This window comes from Astatotilapia calliptera, chromosome 11, assembly GCF_964374335.1.
Source record: "Astatotilapia calliptera chromosome 11, fAstCal68.1, whole genome shotgun sequence".
In the NCBI taxonomy this organism is placed as follows: Eukaryota; Metazoa; Chordata; class Actinopteri; order Cichliformes; family Cichlidae; genus Astatotilapia; species Astatotilapia calliptera.
Genome location: NC_137432.1, coordinates 35,935,429 through 35,953,652, shown reverse-complemented (window position 1 = coordinate 35,953,652; position 18,224 = coordinate 35,935,429). Strand labels below are relative to the sequence as shown.

General features: G+C 40.1%; 2 protein-coding genes across 2 annotated transcripts; both read right to left on the bottom strand.

The window, feature by feature from the left end:
* Positions 1–4,428: 4,428 nt before the first annotated feature.
* rpz4 (rapunzel 4) lies at positions 4,429–11,945 on the bottom strand. Its single transcript, XM_026184694.2, has 3 exons — positions 11,783–11,945; positions 7,839–7,903; positions 4,429–7,709 (listed from the first exon to the last, which is right to left on the bottom strand). The coding sequence occupies exon 3, from the start codon at positions 7,695–7,697 to the stop codon at positions 6,522–6,524; it is 1,176 nt and encodes a 391-aa protein (XP_026040479.2). The 5' UTR covers positions 7,698–7,709; positions 7,839–7,903; positions 11,783–11,945; the 3' UTR covers positions 4,429–6,521.
* Positions 11,946–12,113: 168 nt separating this feature from the next.
* Positions 12,114–16,074, bottom strand: rpz5 (rapunzel 5). Its single transcript, XM_026184693.2, has 2 exons — positions 15,918–16,074; positions 12,114–14,438 (listed from the first exon to the last, which is right to left on the bottom strand). Exon 2 carries the CDS (start codon positions 14,375–14,377, stop codon positions 13,196–13,198), a length of 1,182 nt encoding a protein of 393 aa, XP_026040478.1. The 5' UTR covers positions 14,378–14,438; positions 15,918–16,074; the 3' UTR covers positions 12,114–13,195.
* Between the last annotated feature and the right edge of the window lie 2,150 nt (positions 16,075–18,224).

Sequence of the window (18,224 nt, the reverse complement as noted above, 5' to 3'; positions counted from 1 at the left end):
TTAAAACCAAAATGTCCTCTTTTTCTATTGAGACTGAATTAAGTCAGAGTCGTGGGTTATGCCGAGGTGATGGTAGCAGCACAATGTATTCCTGCAAGTCGGGCGAATCTTTTCGTGGCCACGTGATGTTTTTCTGCGTTCCTGAGATCACCTGATGGTTCAGCCTCAATGCAGGACTGTGTGGCCAAATCATATTCATGGAAGAGTAATTCCAGTCTGATTAAAAGCAACACTTTGCCTATTCAACTGTTTTGGGTCAGCAGCCCCTTTAACCTACCTGGGCGCAGACACAAACTTGCCTCTAGAAGTGAAAAAACACAAGTGTAAGGTCAAAAAGCTCCTTGTGATTCTGAAAATATTTATTTCTAACAGTTTTCCACTGTGAGCTTCGATCATAATTTTGTAGCAAAAGCTTAGATTAATATGGGTTTCATAAAAAATCATCACTGCCTCAGAAAGTAATTAGCATAACTATGTCTTTTTCGTTTCTTATATTGGAGGTCTTTACTTATAATATCTTTGTCCAATGAGCCGATAAAGTCATTCTCCTTATAGTAATTGGTCAAGTCAAGTTGTAAAATTCCCCCAAAATACAGTGTAGTTGTTTACACTAACATATTTTTTATTTTTGCCCACTTTAGGACAATGGGCAAAGGTCATGGATACAGTTTGAAATGCCTTTTGCAGTAATTCTATTTGCAAATATTTGAATCTTTGCATATAGTTGTTCTTTTGGAGTTGTGTTTCTGTCCACATGATGAATATGTCCAGTTTTACTTTTTTTTTAGCTCAGTTTTTGGTCTGCACCTACCTATAAAAGACATATCTGGTTCTTTTGTTACTAAATGCTTCAGCATACATGCTAGTTATGCTGTTTAGTTTAGTGATAAGGAGATGTGGGGTGAGAAGGGAGGTCTTGAACATACAAAATTAGTCAACGATATACTCAAATGGTGCACTTTTGAAATGTGGTGAAACTGGGGGATTGCACTGTTGATGTGCTGCCAACCAATCTGCAACAACTGTGTGATGCTATCATGTCGATATGGACCAAAATCTTTGAGGAATGTTTCCAACGCTTTGTTGAATCTCTGCCACAAAGAATTAAAGCAGTTCTGAAAGCAAAAACTAGGTCCAAGGTTAACCTTATAAAGTGGCTGGTAAGCATATATAAATCTTCATGTGCCTTTTTTAAGGAGTACCTGTAGCAATGAACCTAAAGAATTATGGCAATTCATTTTCTTTCAGCTCAGTTGTGCTAGTTCAACAGCGTAAGCATTTCTCAGTTTGCATTTTGCTGTTTTAGCTTGATTGTGGGCCCCTACAGGCAGCCAGCCAGGTGCTTAACAGCAGAAGAAGAAGACAGCCACAGTTAGCAAGGAGTAAATGAGCATATCTGTAAGGTCCAGACATTTCAGTCAGTAGTTAGTAGTAGTTAGTACAGAGCAAAGACTGAAGCTTGCATTCACTGGATGAGAATCATAATGATGATTTTATTGTGTTTCTGTTGGATTTACTAAACGGCTTTTAAATCAGCCCCATTTACCACTGGTTGTCATATTTCATATATCTCCTTCAGTGCAGTCTGTTAGTTATTTGCTAACACGGTTTCGAGGTCAACGTAAAATGAGATATGTTATTGTTGTGAGGCCAACCCTTCAGTACATGTTGATCATTTTCAGGCTCATTTTCTCAAAGCTTTACTGTCTGATGAAGTTGCTGATGAAGCAGACTGTGAGGTCTCAGCTCACTGATGTAACAGAGTCCATTGCCAGTGGAAATTTGGAAAACACTTAAGAGAGATTTGGTTTGCTAAGAAGCAGAGGGAAAGTTTAAGCTCCTTCTGTCTCAGTCTTGTTCCATTGGCAAACAGGTATCCTGACAACAGGCCCCGTCTGCTACTTATGTCAGATTTGGTAAATTGAGCCAAACAAAAGAAAATCTGAGCCCTTCAAATTTATTATAAAGTTCCTGCTGCAATTATAGTTTTCTCTCTGCTTTCTGATTTTCTCCCATGGCCTTTTTTTAAATTATATTATAAGCTTTAAATCCAAGTTACAGGCAGTGTTGTGTATAATTTTGCTGCATCAGTTGCTTTGTTTGAGTTTTCTTTAAACTTCTCTTTGTATCCTTTTGTCTTCTCTCCGTTCATTTTACTATCAAAGTCTGTTGAAGCTTGCTCGTATTAAATTCACGACCTTGAACGTAAACATGATAAAGAGTAGATGCATATACAGACAGGACTGAGACACCAGACCACATGTTCCCAACCTAGACTAAGCAAACTAATTTACAAGCTCTTGTCAAAGGTTTCATCTTTCTATGAGTTTTAATCATTTTGAGCAAAGATCAGTAAAACCTTCTCAGAGTTGGTCTGTTTAAGATCTCAGTCATCCAGGTAATAGTAGTCTTCGTTTGGTTTTTGTAGATGTTTTGCCTTCATCCAAGCTGCTTCTTCAGTTTTAAAGCGGCTGGTGGAGAGTCCCAGATTGCACCCCTAATGAGAGCTGTCCTCTTCAGAGGTGTTCCCCTGTAAGGTAGTTTTTCTATTGTAAAGTTCAACAGTTTAACACAGGAGTCTGTGGGGGACTGACTCAGTTTTGGAGCCAACCTCAAGTGGACACTGGAGGAACTGCAGGTTTTTGGACTTGTGTGGGGGCTTCATTTTTTAGCAGTTGGTAATGGTTCTTCATCTCTGTTTTCTTGGATCATTTTGTTTTGAAATCATTCACCTTCACATTAGTTTTACTTCTAGTTTTTGTTTAGTTCTCCATGGCTTCCCGCTTTGCTAAGCAAAAATCATTGAGACTTTCAGATTACTGATTAAAGATTTGAATGTTGGACTTCAGTCTGTCTTTGGTCTCCTCCTCCTTCATCTATAAATTATTAAAATGTTTCTGACAGCCCTCAATTAAACCATTAAAATAAGCGTAAAGCATCATATATTGTGACACTCCTTATGTTTCCATTTACTCATTTTATTTATTTATTTATTTATTTTAAACTCTATAAATATCTCGTTGACACACTGGAATTTTGTTGCACTTGTTCATTTCTGCTGGGGCACTTGACCCACAGTGCAATGCGTTGCAGGACTGCTGGGACATGAGTGTATGCCGAAGATAGAAAAGCCACAACCACATAATTACAGAGCACTTTGGGTGTCTCCAAACTAGAAAACCATAATGTCCTTCCTTTTTTTCTAAGCTGTAAAATAGCCACAGAACAGCTGAGAGTTAAATATCTTACTCAGTCTCAATGGGGCAGAATTTTATGTAATATTACCTCTTTTCCTCTTTCTAGATAACTGAAGGTCTCTCTCTGCTGCTTACCTTAGATCTTGACTGGTGGAGGTAGCACGGTGGCACGGTAGTTACGTCAGCAGATGGCCAGCTGGTGTATTCTCCCGTGTCTGTGTGGGTTCTCTCCAGGCACTCCTGCTTCCTCCCACAGTCCAAAGACATGTAGTTAGTTGGGTTAGGTTGATTCTCAATTCCGTCTGTCTGAATGGTTGTCTATTTTAGCCCTGCAACAGACTTGCAACCTGTGCACAATGTCTCCTGTTTTTTGTAGCTGGAATAGGCTTTAACTCCCTGTGTGGTAGAAAATGAATGGATGGACTGGCTGGTGTGATGAAATTATTCCATACCAAGATATAGAATGCAGTGGTCAAGATCACTGGGTTTGTCCTAATAACGCAATTACTTATCACATTTAATGAATAGGGCTTCATCTCTGCATCAAGTTTAGTAGAGCTGGAGCTTCAGATCAGATTCTCTAAGATCAAAATTTATGGGCTTTTTGATAAGATTGATAAATATTCTCTAATTTACATTTGTGATTAGAACGAGGTAAAACTGTAACTTTTATCAGGGTGTTTTTTGGTGATTGTGTTTCAGCTTCACATTTCATTCTGTGGACCAGTCAAATGTTGATTTCACATCTTCATATTTACTAGTGACTGAATTTGAGGATGTCTTTATCAAGTTGATTTTTTTAAAGTACAAAACAAATAGTTCAGTGCACAAGTTATGTTTGTTCTTTTACAACAAATGCAGTACGAATGACCGCTGAAGTACCAGTGTCAGCTGGAGCCACTCTGCTGCTGATGCTGACTTTTTAATTGAGATTTTGAGTGAGATTTCACCCTCAAGAATCAGCAAAGTATTCAATAAAAATATAGAAAATTTGAGTAACAGACACATATTCTGATGAATAAATGTCTTGACAACATTGGAGTCAATAAATAATGTTTTTTGTTTTAGTAGTAAATCAGGTCTTGAATTATTTTGTAGAACTTAACACTAATTAGCCAAAACGATCCCAGATTAAAACATTTTCCAGTTAGAAACAGTTTGGATCTTATAACGAACACGCAAACTGCAACTGCAAGAAATTAATTCAGATAAACAAAGAAAAGATGCATGATTATGTTTACTTGGAAGCTTTATTACATTCAGTGCTTTTTGTGCATAAAATTTGATCTGAGACACTAATTTCCTCAAAACACTGTATGGAAATAATATGACACAGATGTGCAACATAAGAATTTTCTGTCAATCATTTTTATATTCAAATCGGTGTTGCATACAATTTTATTGATAATTAGTAGAATTTATTAGACTTATATAATAACATAAAATAATAAAGAAACAGAAGAAACACAGATTGGTTATAGTGGTGTGGAAAACTATGAGCAGCTGCTACTGTCCTTATAAAGTAGAGTCCATATAGTGGTCAGATTATACAATTTATGTATTAAAATCTAAATAAAAATCTATTAATTTCATATCCCAAACCCAAGATTGATCTCACAAAAAAAAAAAACAAAACTGTTTATACCCTCAACAAAGTGAAGGTCGGGTTTTGAGTACGTTCAAACTTCCAGTTTATGTTGCACAACCTCACAGGCAAAATTGTGACACAAGAATATTTTAGGCACCTGTCTGTAAACAAAACAGCACCTCAGCATGTCAGTAACAGGGTGTGTGGATAAAAACGGAGCCCTTTTCTTTTGTGAGCTCTTGTGCTGTGTGCTGTACAGCTTCAAGTGAAGACATTTATTACCGTATTATTTCACCAACTGAGAACAAGAATAGTTTCCATTTCAGTCTCTCTGCCTGGAATCATTTTCTCTCAAATGCTTTGGTGTAGATGTCCTCAACAGGGCGACGTCAGCACTTATCAGCACCAGCACAATCTCTCTGTGACAGATGAACCATAACAACAAAGTCCCACGTCCTCCCAAATTTCATAACAGTGGAAAATATTAGCTGATTAGCTCCTGGCAAAGTTTCTGTAAAAATTTTCAAACCCACAACTTTCATAAAAAATGATACAATTTACACTAATGCAAAGTAAGCCAAGAGGTGAGCACTTGTATCTGTCTTGAGAAAGAAACAAAGCTCAGTTGTGTTTGGTCAACGCTGGAAAAAGTCTTACTACTCTGCAGCCACCTTAGCAACGCCTTCAGGCACATTTGGGCTATTTTGAAACCTTTCTCTCTGAACAGGATGACAGCCTCAGGATTCATTTCTGTGGTCAAGGGAAAGCAAGAAAATGCTTCCTGAGTTTGGGAATTTTGTCCCAAAATAATGTTTAAAAAACTTTTTAGCTTTTTTAGGTGACACATATACCACACTTATTATCGTTATGCTTGGAGTTAGCAGGAAAAAAAGGAAAATGGCACACTTACCTATAGCTTTACTAGATAACAAAAAAATATGCCTCCCACAACACAATTTAAGCACAATCATGAACCTGAACTGTGGAACATCACGCTCCACTACATTTCAGCCGTGGATCAACCACCATGTTTGCTGTTTCATTTCTCTGTATTTTTGTTTTCACAATTCTTTGTGCCTTTTCTCCAGTCTAGTTTATGTGAACTTCTTGTGGATAAATGTCAGAAAAAAGAACATTTCAGCATAAAAAAATGATTGTGGAAGTGCAGTTTGGGAAGGCATATACTGTATAATATCAGACACTGGTACTACAAGAATCGTGAATACAAATCTATGAAAGTCTATGAAATTCCTTAATGGCAAAGACTGCAGATGTTTTGACCCTAATCAACACCTGGGAAACATATTAGCCATATTCATGACCACTGTAACTGTTTAAACATGTCTTCTCCTTTTATATATGCAAAATGTCTGTTCCGTGTGCTGGTGAGATGAACAGCGACTGATTGTGTCGTCACTCCAGACTGAGCAATTAAATGAGTTGTAACATTATCAAACTTTTCATTAGTAGAAGCATAACTGCTGAGAACAAATCACTTTAACCGTTCTTTTGAAAGAAACGTCTTTTTATCTTCTAATGACCACTGAAGTAAATAATCTGGCTTTGTACCCATTCATTTAGATAAGGGCTTCAAAATAACTGCCCAGAGGAGCAACCAAGATGAAGGTTAAAGATGAAGGTGCACCAATTATCTGTGCAGAAATGATGATGTGGTACACAAACAAACACAAACACAGAATGAGCGACTTTTGGAGTTTTGTTCAGTGTCTAAAACATCAAGCTGAGTGAACACAGACGTAGAAGTTTTTGTGCTCCTCCCAGTAGTGAAGTTCATCTTCGAAGCTCCACGAGCAGGCCAGGTCTTTGGTGGATTTGATTGTGTGAACCACACAGTCGCCGGGTAACTTCTCGAACAGGAACTCAGCGACCCCAACCACTGTGAGTTTCTTCTGAGACTGGATCAGCTGTTGGATGTGGCTCTTGTCCACAGGCTCAGGCGAGGAGCTGTAGGACACCCATACGTTCAGTTTCTCATCCGATGAAGGCACTTGGAAGCGGTTCTTTCCCGTTGCGCATTGGAAATCCCTCTTGTTGACAAACAGGCCTGAAGGAGATTTAAATATACGCACAGACCAGCCCACCCAGTCATACTTCTTCTTTAGCTTCTCTACCATAGCATCAGCTAGCTGTTGGTTGGTTAAATCTTGCTGATCTCTCACCAGTCGTCGGGAGTCTTCTTCAGCTTGTTTAGGGAAGCTGACGATGCAGTCTTCAATGACAGCGTTCATTTTACCCTGGACAGCCTTCATCTTCTCACCCCACTCTTTCAGAAGATCGTCCTCCTCGTCATATCCTTTCAGAGCAGCGTGGCCCAGCAGTGCAATGAGCGCAATGCAGAAGAGCTTCTTCAGACGGGCGCAAAAGTCTTCCATCACCCGGCGATTTTTCTCCTCATAGTTAAGGATGATCTCGAGCAAAGGTTCCCCAGAGAAACTTTCTCCCATCACAACGTTGTATAGGGTGTTAATATTTTTGTCGCCTCCGGTCTTGGCGAAATGCTCCAGGAAGAGCTTCTTCTTCACTTCCCGGAACTTAGGTTTGGCGTTGAGGATGTCCATGTACTTCCTGAACTGATTAGTAATGTTTTCCTCAACGGGGAAGTACGTAGAATCCACTCCGCTCTTCTTGATCTCCTCGTTGATCCGCTGAAGCTCCTCAGACACTACATCCAGCCGATCTCTGACCTTCTGAAACTGCTCCTTCATGAATGCGGCCTCTTTGCTCTCCACGTTGTCCAGAGCCAGCCTGACAATCGGGGCTGCGATGGAGAAGACGGGGAAGAGGTCACCGGCGATGCTGGCCACCACTTCAGCTCCTTGCTCAAACACTTCCATCACTGTCTCCACCATGTCCTTTTTCTCAGACACAAGCTTCTGTAGTGGATTTGCCATCTTTGCTGACGTCTGTCTCAGACCGAAGAAAAACAATCACATTCTTAGAAACAGTCAGAACTGATCCTCTTGTAATATTAACAACAGTCAAAGTAAAACAGAGATTGAGGGGTCGGTTTTTGGTCTTCTAACTCTACTTACAGCTCTGTTCCAGTGTTGTTGGACTGTAGACTGTAGGCCTTGTGCTTCTTACTACGCAGCAAACACTGATAAGGAAAGAGAGAAACAGCCAAGTGAGCTTCAGTGCTGGCTGCTAGTCACACCCAATGAGCAATGACTCAACAATGCCAAGAGAGTTCAGTAATGACGGAGGACTGGTATGGGCTGAACTGCTGCATGTTATTCATATGTTAACCGCTGGGAGGTAAAATGTACCTGCTCAACATTTACATTTACATTCAACTTAAACAGCTATTCCTCAACAGAGTGACTATTATGCAAAGACAACATGGAGGAGCACTGACTGGTTTCAAGCCACGCCAAGCCAAGCCTAACGGAGAAACACAGAGCTCACATGCTTACCATGGCAAACTTGCAGAGAATAAAAGCATGTGGAACTAAATTATGTACTTGGACTGTTAAATGCAACTATCTCCTCTTTAAGTCACACTGTTCAATGGGCTGTTTTCCAAGTTAAAAGTAAAATTAAATGCCGAAAGAGTTTGAAATCCATTATTTTGTTGCCTTTTTTGCAAAGGGTTAAATTATAAAATAGATTCAACATTATACTGAAGCTGTAGCCAGCAACTTAGCTTAACATAAAGACTGAAAACATGTCTGGAAAAACTGAAAACTCAAGGCCAAAATTATCAGGAAGTCTCTAAAAGTGTAACACGTGAAGTCAGGACAGTTCATGAGCTTCTGGCAACAGATCAGTTCCCATAAAAGCTGAACGAAAGGAAGACGGTGTGATATTTCTGAAAGCTTCACTTTGAGTAGTGAAAGTCTGTCATTTCCAAAGCGTTAAAAATGGCCATAGCACCAAAGCTGCTAACCGACACACATAAGGTGTGTGTGCTCGATGCTCTGGGTTTATAGAAGTGAAACAGGTCATGACAGACATATGAGGGCTTGTAAAGAATCCTTTAGTCTCATATATTGGATGGGCTTCACTTTTCTACATGCAGGACTAACGTTGTCGAAGCAGTGAACTTTTCCTAAAGCTAATCAAGCAAGTAAAATCAAGGGTTAAATTCAAGATGGCAATAACCCTTCCACAAATTAAAGCATGCTGTGCATTTATTGATATGCAGGGGGAAAAAGTTTTCCCTTCATTTCAGCCTAAAAACCGGATCCCTGTTGAACTTGGAAAGTCTTAGTCTGAACATTTCCAAATTCCAGGACTCACAGCATGAGCAACACTAACTGATTTCCTGGGCATGTTCAGACATGTCCTTGGTGCAAATCTGGAAATGTGCAATTTTGGGAGAAACTTTCATTTGTGTGGAAAAAAAACAGTCCACTGTGACTGTTTATTTTGCAGCTCTCGGTAAAGAATCTGCCGTCACACTCTTCAGTTCAGCTTTCTGGTCTTGTTCACATGGTGTGTTTCATTTGGAGCTGAGTGAGAAGCAGCAGTGCTGTTTCTCCTCAGTCGATATCAGAGCAGCAGGCGTGGGAAGTGATTAAGTGTAAAGAGGTTAAACTTGCTGGGCGAGGGTGCGTTTTCCAGTGAAACTCAGCAAGTTACCACGGCAACAAGACAATGGAAAATAATCTGTAGGCTCATTTATCTTTCTGCTGAGGTCAAGTCTGTCCCAGGGGGGGTTATGTGGCTAAACTGCAGTAGATAGCACCATTTCTCAGGCTGATGCATCTCACACCTCTGCAGCTATCAGACACCAGCACGAAGGATGTCTAGACAGGTGATCAGAATTTAGCAAATCTGAACACAGATTAAAGGAATAGTTTGGCCTTTTTTGAAAACACACCTACGTTTTTCTTGGCAGGATGCAGATAAGAAGCTATCCTCTCACAATAAAACAACGTTATAACCAGCACAATGGGTGGTGGAAATGAAAGAAACTTAGATGTAATCATCTCTGACTATAACCTAAGTAATATATAAAAAAAGACATATTGCCTTTTTGACAATGTCAGCAAATACTGAACACATTCAATCTTTATTTGAGGGGAAAGCTGTTGCACTGGATTGCATTAGATTTTTACACTTGTACTTAATAAAGTGCCCAGTAAATGTTCATCTTGTTTGATTAATTTATACAAAAACTTAAACGCAAAAGAATTTGGGGTTTAGCTATGTTTTATTGGCTACATTTTGGCCTGGAGTCAAAGTCACTGCTCCCGGCCAAGAATTCTTTGGGAAAGGGCCAGACATGTTGTTTACCAGTCTTTATGACAAACTAAGCTAATCAGTTGCTTCATATTTATGGAGAAATATGATTAATTTCATCTAACTCTCCACAAGAACTCTATCCTCAAAGTGTCACACCTGTGAATAAACAAACACAAACCTCTTCAACAAAAAAAGTGATATAAAGGATATGATATGTTCAGCAACCCAGAAAGCAAAGAGGAAACGGGAAGGCTGTTCACTTGGCTGTTTCTCAAATATAACATATGTAGGATGTTATATTTGTGCAATTTTGTTCTAAAAATTAAGAAAAACAGCAAAGTAGGAGATTCCAGCAGGGGTTTAGAGCATTTCCAGTTACTGCATCTCATTTGATTTAAGCATAAAAAATGTTTCCACTGATGTTATCTCTCGGTTTCGCTACTTCTCGGGGTCTCGTGGGTTTTGTAACTGCAGTCTGAGTGCATGAAACACCTCCACGCAGATGCTTCAAACATAAAAGTGCTTAAAGAAATCACATTTTCATAGACAAAGAGCTGCTGCGGCTCACATAACAGAGATGCACACCGCAGTCTGTGTACTGCCATTTAGATGCTGTTTTAGTCATTCTTCTGCTGCTCCTATTTGACCAGTATATTTTCTAACTCCAGGGCTTTTCAGATCAAGCGTTTACACTAAAAATCTAAAGAAAATGCAAAATGATTTCTGTGATTTTTGGGTTATTTAGTTACATTTCAGGTATCTTTAAGTTGTTCACAGTTATACAAACATGAATTTTCCTTTTTAAGTACTCAAAGACCAAAGAGGAGGGTAAATACAGTATATTCTACAAATCAGCAAACATTATAAAAGTGTCTTTATCTTTTTTGTATTACATTAATACTATGATGACCTTTCAGTTGTGTGTGACCCACTGGAGAGGCGTAAGCTTTGGCTCTGTCAGCTCAGGACTGAACTGACCAATAATATGCTGCTTATGCGTTGATACGGTCTCAAAGAGCAATATAATAAAAATATCAGCCAGGGTGACGGTTTTCTTCTCATCTATTATTACTGTGCAGAATTTAAACACTGTGATATGCCAATGGCAAATTTATATGAGGATCTGTGCAGTGGCAAGAAACGCACAACGCGCATGCGCTATCTGCACTGACTTTAGTGCCAGCTTCATCTGGACAGTAGAACAAACCCTCCATCTGACAGCTGACCACTCAGTCTGACCACTGAGCAGGGAAAAAACTTAACGCTCTGTTAAATGCGCTCTCTTAATGGATGAAGTATCGATCAGTCCGCGCGCGAGGGTTGTAATTGTATCGTTTTACATCTGATGGGCAGAGAAACAAACAAACACAGCAGCTTCACACCACAGATTAGGTTTGCGTTACAGCGCAGCCGCGTCAGTGGATTAAAAAAACAAGCACTTCCTGGAAAAAGTAAAGCGGTGGCACCAGATCTGGCAACCAACGCCCATAAAAGTTTTGCCTGAACTGCATTAAATTTTGCAGATTCGTCTAATCACCCACTCCGCTTTATTAAAACAACCCGCGTTAACAAAATATACGAGGACTTTTAACAGCAGTGAACAAAAAGCGGGTTTAAAAAAAAACAGCTCGGTTATGTAACGAGAGTGGCATGAAGTCGATTAAGCTGAATCGATCCTCCACTCATCAGCACTAACACTACCGCCACAGGACCCTTATAATGTCTCTGCTCACACGCAGTTAAAATGTGCCTGTCCACTATGAAACATTTTCAAGAGAAACGGACTCACCTCATAAAGTTTGCGGAAGAACTCTAACTTCCAGACTGTTTGCCTTCCTATTGGTCATGTGGCTCTCATGTTACAGAGAGCAGACACACCCAGTCAAACCCAGAAGAAGTACAAGAAAAAAGAAAAAATCCTGGGTGGTGGAGGGAAAATCAGTTGTGAGCATAATAGTCTGTTGTTGATATTGTATACAGATCGGCCTCCACCCATCTAATAAACAAAGGCATGTTATTACAGCATTATAACCGTTAAAGAGCTAATCTGACTGAGTTCGTTTGAACGCAACACGACCCTTTAAATAAGAGAGTAACGACGATAACAAAGGATGACAAAATATCCGTAATTTTAGTTTATTAAGGATGAAAGTAAAACATTAATCGTATGTGAAAGGTTTCCCACACAGCACCAAACACAGCAAAATATTTGATTTTTTTTTAAATAAGCTTTTATTTGGAGAGTGGGTAATATTAATGGCACTATCTACCACAGTATTAGTCATTTGTGCACACACAAAACAAAAAAAATTCCACCTGTATGACTAACAAAGGTTATCTTATCTTTTTATAACAGGGCACCTGAATTTTTTTAAGTGGTTATTTTTTGTTTGTTTGATTGTTTTGTTGAGATTAGACGAGCTCTACTGCTCTAATGTGAACTTAAATCATTCTTAAAGCCTTCATGAGTGCTTTGGCTTCCTTCCACAGTACACATAATTGTGACTCTAAGTGGTTCTCAGCATGAATATATCTCTGTCTGATATAGCGGTGATCCATGTTACCTTGGCCCTCACCTGTGACAGCTGAGGTAGGCCCAAGGGACAAGCAGAAGAAAATGAATGGACGGATTTCTCTTTCGATTTTTAATATAGAAATCGAAGGCTAAGCAAGCAAATATACACATTTCCCCCAAATGTAGAACTATTCTTTTAATTGTTGAACACCTCTTTAATATTTTTTTTATTCAGAACCAAGTCGCTGACTAATAATCCCATCCAAACCCAGTTTTGATAGTCACGAATGTCATCTTCAGAACATCCAAAGCCAGCATTTTTCCAAGGGTAGATTTTCACATATAATCTTAAAATCTCTGAAAGCTCACAAACACATATTTCTCAGTCATCCACCCTTAGCAGGCTAATATTCAGTGGGAACAGATTCACGACCCTAATGCTAAGACAAAGCTGGCATGGACACATCTGGCTCTGAATTTTCTCACCTCAAAGCTACACATATAAGAATATAAATTGTTGCATTAGACAATGGGTCACATAGCAAAACCCAGACAGAGCTGATTACACATCAACAGAGGCAAGATTTAGGAATACATTTCTATATTGAATGGAGATATTTTCAAGTCTCTGATAAAGACATTCATAAATTCATCAATAAGAAGGTACACATTACATTTTTCATTGGCCTACTCAGGATGAATGCACAAGTACGCTCGTTTGTGTTTTCCAAAGTAGTAACAATCCTCTTGGAAGTTGGTGGACTGCACCACTGCCTTGTAATGGCTGACAGCATGGACCAGGCAGTTGGGGAAGCTTTTGTTCAAAGACAGAGCAACTGCCATCATGTTCCCCTTCAACTTCTCCTGCTCAATCTTCTCCTGGATCTGACTCTTGTTAATAGGCTTGGGGTTGACACAGAAAGAGACCACAATCTTGATCTTGTTCTTGGTCAAAAGGTCAAACCAGTTGGCTCCCCCACTTCCATGGTACTTCTTTCCAGCTAGCCAGTTAAAAAAGAAAATGCGCTCCCGGTCATTAAAGGCCCTGATGGACCAGTTCACCCAGTCGTATTTCTTAGCAAGAGCATCCAAGATGGTGTTGGTGAAGTTCTGGTCGGCAGTGCCCGGGTTCTCCTGAACTAGATGCTCTATGTCCACCTTGGCTTGTGTGGCAAAGTTCTCTGTACAGTCATCCACAGCTGCTTTCATTCGCTTTTCCACTTCTTCCATTCGTCCTTGCCACTTCTTCACCATCTCCTCCCCAACTCCTCCTTCCTTGAGGGCAGCATAACCCATGACAGCGATAATGCCAACCACAAAAAGCTTCTTCAGTCGAGCACAGAAGTCCTCCACTGCTCTTCTGCTTCTCTGCTCTGTATTAACTACAGTTTCCAGCATAGGGTCTCCTGAGGTGTTCTCCCCAGTGACAGAATTGTAGAGGGCATCCAAGTTTAAATCCATATCGGTGCTCTCATAATGGCTGATGAATTTCTCCATCTTTTTCTCCTTGAACTTTGGCTTGGCGTTGACAAAGACCTGAAACTTCTCATACTGGCTGATCATCTGTGCCTCTCGATCAAAGTTTTGCTTGTTCATCGACGTCCTCTGCAGCTCCAGGGCAAGTTTATCAATCTCATCTTGGATTCCTTCAAGTTTCTGGTTCACCATCTCGAATTGTTGAGTTAAGTAGCGAGCCTCTTTGCTGTCCGGGTTGCTGAGCAGCTCGGCTGAGGCCACAAACACGGCCTCCAAGACGGGGTGTAACTGGCCCACAGTGGCAGCTAGCACCTCAGAGGCTTGCCCCATGATCTCCACACCTTTCTCTATCTTGTCCCTGTTGTTCACGAGCCAGTCTGCCACACTGTTCATCTTTGAACTATATGTTTCACAGTAACTAATCTAAAAGGATTTCCAAAGGCTTTGCTGGTGCCTGAAAGGAGAAGAAACACGAAACCCTTGTGAAGTTCATTGATTTGAGACTTTTTAGCATTTCAGATAAAATATGGCTCAGCTTTTTCTTTATTTTAGCAAATATAAGTAACATAAAGTCTCTCTCTGTCTTTTTCAATCCTTTCTCAGCATGCATGGTGCTCCTGTGTAGGAGAGTGTTTGCAGTCTCAGGAATAGGTTCTCTAAGAACATGTTCCTGACAAATAAACTCTACAATAAAAGCAAACAGCAGGTCATGTCAGCACATGTAGGCATCCAGTTTCAGGCCGCGCCCTCAGAGCACGAGTTAATGACAGGGACTCGTTTTTAAGTCCTGGTGGCATTGACATAGGTCCAAAAAAAAAAAAAAAAATTAAGTACACAAACGAGTCATGGATGGTAAAACAGAACAGATGTCAAATATGGTATGTGTACTCATGAATTATGACGTGGACATATTGTGCAACACTGCAGTGCTGGCCTTTTGGGATGTCATTTTTACTTCTCTAACAATAGCCAAGAACCAAAGCAAACACAGATGTTCACAACATGGGTAAAAAAGGGGATTTACTTCGATGATGATTCTATATTTTTCTATGTAAAATACCCAAAAGAGATGAGCTAACTAATTTCTAGTTCCCTGGAGCTCAGAAAAAGGCACACCCAAGACTGAGAGAAGAAAATCCCCCACCAGTGCACTTGTTCAGTAATACAACCACATTTCCGTCCTCATTACAGCCTCAGTTTAATTGAATGCACCCAGATGTAATATTTGTGAGGATTTACTTTTGTGTAAAAAACCACAAAAATACAAGTTTATATGTAACAACAGTTTATCAGCTCACAGTGACTGCTGCAGTGATGAGATCAGTGGTGTCATTTTACAGCCTTTCCTATCACTGTGCTAATTAGATTTACTTCATTTGGTAACATACCAACAGATTTTTTTGTGCATTTCTATGAGAATCAAATGACAAGCAACAAAAATTAACTTTTCAAAATTTTAATTTGGAATTAAATAACAGATTTAGATTCCATTCTAATGAAGGAAAACAAAAACAGGGAGTAAGTATTTACTGAACATCTTGGTAATTACTTGGTAATAACCTCCCTTGTTAAACCAAAAAGTCTTCTTTGACATCAAACATATTTTGGTGAGAGAAAGAGAGGAGAAAAAGGCGAGTCCCACACAGGCACTTGATCAAACTCCGGTTTTTCCTCTAAGTGCGACGGAGACTTAACGGCTCTGTCGCACTTAGGATGTGGTTTTTCAAGTGCCCACATCCTCTGAAAGACTCACTCTACCTGTGGCATTCCAGTTAAAAATTTCATTTAATGTTGAGAGCATGAAATGAAAAATGTAAATGTTTATATGGATATAGGCAATGAGTTTCTCTTTCTTCCTTCCTTTCTTTCTTTAAAATAATGATAAATGATGAAGATTCTCAACAAATAATTAGAAAAGAATGAAAAAACTCACCTTTTTAGTTAAATGTCCAATGGGCTGCAGTCCAGTTATCCAGTAGTCCAGCTGTGCCTGTGAGCACCAGCCTCCTTAGGATATATATATAGTCTCTCTCTCTCTCTCTCTCTCTCTCTCTCTCTCTCTCTCTCTCTCCCTCTCTCTCTCTCTCTGTCTAGGCTCTTGTCACTCCCCCTTTGCAACTCCTCTATCCTGTTCCAGCATTCCATAAAATAACCCACTCAGAGGGATGAGAGACCAGCGCTGACACAGATAACATCCTGTAAACACTCCCCTATGCAGGGACACCAAGCACCCTGGGAACAGATAAAAAAATAAAAATACTGGTTTGTGTGCGTGAGTATGAATGCAAGAGAAAGAGAGACAAAGATAGACAAAGGCAGTGTGAAAGAGACTAAAAAGGAGGCCAGTCACAGTAGGGCTCAACTACGTGGCCCACCAGCACAAAACCCCTCTTGTTGTGGCTCGAACAAGGTTGCCATGGCCACTGCACCGGCTCCCCCAACTTGTGTGAGACGCTGCATGCTTGAGAACCAAAGTGAGCTCTCTGTTCTCCCAGCGAGTTGGGATCCAGAGCAAGTTAGCTAGACTCCTAGGTGATCTTATAAATGTTGACCTACTTTACTTTAAATCTGATTATTAGCAATAGAAAGTTACAGCTCTGTGGAGTCAAGCTTTACAAATCGGGATGACATTTGCCCTGCAGGGGCAGCACTTTCAGAATCAGTCCGTCACAGCGCAGACTACAGACAGGCGGTCTGTGTTTCTGACATTCAGAGTTCACTCTGAGCCTTTGTGCTTTCTAAAGCAGTCATCTGTGCCACTTTAGGCACGATAAAGAGGCAGGAGGAAGAGGAGAAACTGCAATGTGTGACAAACTGAAGCTGGTCAGCTGGGCTTCCTTGTTCCTGTGTCGTCCTTCTGTCACATCTCACACTTGAACTAATTGTGACCATCGGAAACCAGAGAGTGGGTTTCGCAGGGACTCAACAGTATGTGGTGTGATGGGTGGTACAGACTGATGCTGGTAAACATTCGCTGCAGATGCCTGAGCGTGACGTCGCTCAGCTGGAAGACCTCGGATGCTGCTTTTTCTTTTCTTTAAGCCGGCAAAGAAAATGATCAGCAAACACACACACACATGCACTGTGTCCTGACATTTACTTTCAAGTGAACAAACAACACGGCCTATTAAAGGTAGTCTGGCTCCAGCATCAATAGAAAGTGTTGAATTTGTAGAAAAGTTTGGCCTTTGTTGTTTGTGGTTTCAGGCTTGCCAGGTGGAAACATGGCTGAAATATTTGCGATAATGACAGCCAGCTGAGGGGAAAGAGGCCGTTTCATCTCTTTACACTGCATGTTAGGAAAGCTGACTTAGGAGTCTCATTCCTGATTTTGTGTAATGAGAAGTCCTTTGAAAGTTGTGCCTTCCTTTGTTTTTAATGAAAGTACAAACTTGGGCTTATTGCGCTTCATTGCCTGCTGCTGAATAATATTTGAATCAGCAAAACACAAGTAAAAAGCTTGTGTAGATTGTATATTATGCATTAATGGCATGTTAAACAAAGCTCATGACCATTTTGTCTTACCTTGACTTATCCAATCACAGAGTTTGTTTATGTCTGGAAGCTAAAATGATAAACGGCTGTCTTTTTCAAGGAAGCATGGCCATGTTTTATCATTTTGACCTTGGTCAATGACAAGTGTTTTCTCCTCGCCACAAGATGTCTCTTCAGCTCACAGGAAAAGCCCCCATTGGTTCATCTCATGGCAGAAGATGCACAGCATTTTCTGGGAAGGGTTGAGTGTTTCAAAATATCAATAGCTCTAATTATGAGACAAGAGAAAGCACTTATTCAGAAGATAAGATTTCTATTATGTATATTAAACTATAGATAGAGGTGCAGACACAGGCTCGATACAAACAAGACAGATGGCCAACGATTTTTAATTTGAAATTCAGACTTCATTTTGGCAGAGCTACAAGCAAACCTCTGAAAATGTTGAATACATGCCTCAAGATAAACGTGCTTCACTCACATCAAAAAGACAGAAGGTGCTTACGGCCATTTTCTACCATGTCCCGAAAATCCACACAAGAGTATGAGCTCAGTATGTCGAAGGATTGCTTCATAAATAGAAAGTTGTTTAGTGGGAAAGACAGGATTTAGTAACCGTCATTGGCTGACTCCCGTGGGAAAATAAAGGTGGGCAGGGCAGACAGGTCCTTTGAAATGTGTTTCCTGGTGAGATGGATGTTTGATTGTGAGATATTGCCAGAGGGACGAAACAGCAGAATGAAAG